Consider the following 4,028-nt stretch of genomic DNA (forward strand, 5'->3'; position numbering starts at 1 on the left):
GAGTCCACATCCCACAGTACTACCAGCTTCACTACTTCAATCACCACCACTGAGACCACCTCACACAGTATTCCCAGCTTCACTTCTTCGATTGCCACCATCGAGACACCCTCACGTAGTACTCCCAGCTTCACTTCTTTGATCACCACCAAGGAGACCCCCTCACACAGTACTCCCAGCTTCACTTCTTCAATCACCACCACCAAGACCACATCACAGAGTTCTCCCAGCTTCACTTCTTTGATCACCATCACCGAGTCCACGTCCAACAGTATTGCCAGCTTCACCTCTTCAATGAGCACCACTGAGATCACCTCACACAGTATTCCCAGCTTCACTTCTTCGATTGCCACCATCATGACACCCTCACATAGTACTCCCAGCTTCACTTCTTCGATCACCACCACTGATTCCATATCATACAGTACTCCCAGCTTGACTTCTGTGGTCACCACCACTGAGACCACGTCACACAGTATTCCCGGCTTCACTTCTTCAATCACCAGCACTGAGACCACCTCAGACAGTACTCCCAGCTTCACTTCTTCGATCACCACCACCGAGACCACCTCATACAGTCCTCCCAGTTTCACTTCTTTGACCACCACTGAGACCACCTCACACAGTCCTCCCAGCTTCACTTCTTCAATCACTAGCACCGAGACCACCTCACACAGTACTCCCAGCTTCACTTCTTTGATCACCACCACCGAGACCACCTCACACAGTAGTGCCAGGTTCACTTCTGCAATCACCAGCACTGAGACCGCCTCACACAGTACTTCCAGCTTGACTTCTCTGATCGTCACCACCAAGACCACCTCACACACTACCCTCGGCTTAAGTTCTTCAATCACCACTACCAAGACAACTTCACACAGTACTCCTGGCTTCACTTCTTCGAACGCCACCACGGGGACCACCTCACACAGTGCTTCCAGCTTCACTTCTTTGATCACCAGCACTGAGACCACCTCACACAGTATTCCCAGCTTCACTTCTGCAATCGCCAGCACTGAGACCACCTCACACAGTACTCCCATCTTGACTTCTCCCATCACCACCACCGAGAACATCCCACACTGTACTCCCGGCTTCAGTTCTTCAATTGCCACCACCAAGACCACCTCACACGGTACTCCCAGCTTTACTTTTTTGATCACCACCACCGAGACCACCTCACACAGTACTCCCGGCTTCACTTCTTCAATCACTGCCACCGAGACCACCTCACACAGTACTCTCAGCTTCACTTCTTCTATCGCCACCTCCGAGACAACCTTACACAGTACTCCTGGCTTCATTTCTTCAATCACCACCACCGAGACCACCTCACGCAGTACTCCTGGTTTCACTTCTTCAATTGTCACTGAGACCACCTCACCCCGTACTCCCAGCTTCACTTCTTCAATCACCACCACTGAGACAATCTCACAGAGTACTCCCACCTTCACTTCTTTGATCACCACCAGCAAGATCACACCCCACAGTACTCACAGCTTGACTTCTTCAATCACCACCACCAAAAGCACATCCTACAGTACTCCCAGCTTCACTTCTTCAATCACCAGCACAAAGAGCACCTCACACAGTACTCCCCCCTTCACTTCTTCAATCACCACTAACGAGACCATCTTACACAGTACTCCCAGCTTCACTACTTCAATCACCAAAACCAAGACCACATCCCACAGTTTTCCCAGTTTCACTTCTTCAATCAGCATCACTGATTCCAGGTCACATAGTACTCCCTACTTCACTTCCTCAGTCACCACCCCCGAAATAACCTCACACAATACTCCCAGCTTCAGTTCTTCAATCATCACCACAGAGACCACCTCACACAGTACTCCCAGCTTCACTTCTTCAATCACCACCACCGAGACCACCTCACACAGTCCTCCCAGCTTCACTTCTTCAATGACTACCACCAAAACCCCCTCACACAGTAATCCCAGCTTCACTTCTTTCATCACCACCGCCAAGTCGACCTCACACAGTCCTCCCAGCTTCACTTCTGTGATCGCCATGACAAAGACCAACTCACAGAGTACTCCCATCTTCACTTCTTCCATCACCACCACCGAGACCACCTCACACAATCCTCCAGGCTTCACTTTTTTGATCCCCACCACCGAGACTACCTCACACAGTCCTCCCAGCTTCACTTCTTCGATCACTAAGACTGCGACTCCCTCACACAGTAATCCCAGCTTCACATCTTTGATCACCACCACCGAGTCCACCTCACACAGTCCTCCGGGCTTCACTTCTGCGATTGCCACCACAGAGATCACCTCACACAGTACTCCCATTTTCACTTCTTCGATCGCCACCACTGAGACCATCTCACACAGTACTCCCAGCTTCACTTCATCGATCACCAGCACCGAGACCATCTCACACAGTACTCCCAGCTTCAGTTCTTTGATCACTGCCATGGAGACCACATCCCACAGTACTCCCAGCTTAACTTCTTTGATCACCACCACCAAGTCCACCTCACACAATCCTGCAAGCTTCACTTCTGCGATCGCCACCACAGGGTTCACCTCACGCAGTACTCCCATTTTCACTTCTTCGATTGCCACCACCGAGAGCACCTCACACAGTACTCCCAGCTTCCCTTCTTTGATCACCAGCACCGAGACCGCATCCCACAGTACTCCCAGCTTCACTTCTTCGATCACCACCATTGACGCCACATCACACAGTACTTCCAGCTTGACTTCTTCGATCACTACAACTGGGACCACCTCACACAGTACTCTCAGCTTTACTGCTTTAACCACCATCACTGAGTCCACATCCCACAGTAGTACCAGCTTCACTTCTTCAATCACCACCACTGAGACCACCTCATACAGTATGCCCACCTTCAATTCTTTGATCGCCACCACTGAGATCGTCTCACACAGTACTCCCAGCTACACTTCTTCGATCACCACCACGGAGACACCCTCACACAGTACTCCCAGCTTCCCTTCATCAATCACGACCACTCAGTCCATATCACACAGTACTCCCAGGTTGACTTCTGCGATCACCACCACTGAGACCATGTCACACAGTCCTCCCATCTTCACTTCTTTGATCACTACTTCGAAGTCCTTCACTACTTCGATCATCTCACATAGTACTCCCAGCTACACTTCTTTGATTGCCACCACCAGGACACTCTCACACAGTACTCCCAGCTTCCCTTCTTCAATCACAACCACTCAGTCCGTATCACACAATACTCCCAGCTTGACTTCTGCGATCACCACCACTAAGACCATGTCACACAGTATTCCAGGCTCCACTTCTTCGATCACCACCACTGAGACTACCTCACACCTTCCTCACAGGTTCAATTCTTTGATCACCACCACCGAGACCACCTCACACAGTCCTCCCAGCTTCACTTCTTCAAGCACCACCACTGAGACCCCTTCACACAGTACTCCCGGCTTCTCTTCTTCAATTGCCACCTCCAAGACCACCTCAACCAGTTCTCCCAGATTCACCTTTGCGATCGCCACCACCAAGACCACCTTACACAGTACTCCCCGGTTAACTTCGGCGATTGCCAGCACCAAGACCACTTCACACAGTACTCCCAGCTTCAGTTCTTTTATCACCGCCACCAAGACCATATCATACAGTACTCCCAGCCTCACTTCTTCAATCAGTACCATCGAGACCACATTGCACTGTACTCCTAGCTTGACATCTTCGATCACTACAACCGGGACCACCTCACACTGTACTCCCAGCTTCACTTCTTTAATCACCATCACTGACTCCACATTCCACAGTACTACCAGTTTTCCTTCTTCAATCACCACCACTGAGACCACCTCACACAGTACCCCCAGCTTCACTTCTTCGATCGCCACCACTGATATCATCTCACATAGTACTCCCAGCTACATTTCTTCGATGGCCACCACCAAGACACCCTCACAGAGTACTCCCAGCTTGCCTTCTTCGATCATGACCACTGAGACCATATCACACAGTACTCCAGGCTTCACTTCTTTGAT

The 4,028-nt window shown here is 50.6% G+C and overlaps 1 protein-coding gene across 1 annotated transcript; it reads left to right on the plus strand.

Annotated features, from left to right (window-relative positions):
- Positions 1-18: 18 nt before the first annotated feature.
- On the plus strand, positions 19-2,183 carry LOC116465560 (mucin-3A-like; the record flags this gene model as incomplete). Its single annotated transcript, XM_032148581.1, has 3 exons — positions 19-737; positions 942-2,050; positions 2,140-2,183. Coding segments are annotated over 3 exons (1,872 nt in total), but the record flags the coding sequence as incomplete, so codon positions are not given.
- Between the last annotated feature and the right edge of the window lie 1,845 nt (positions 2,184-4,028).

This window comes from Hylobates moloch, unplaced genomic scaffold (assembly GCF_009828535.3).
Source record: "Hylobates moloch isolate HMO894 unplaced genomic scaffold, HMol_V3 SCAFFOLD_6270, whole genome shotgun sequence".
NCBI classification, from domain to species: domain Eukaryota; kingdom Metazoa; phylum Chordata; class Mammalia; order Primates; family Hylobatidae; genus Hylobates; species Hylobates moloch.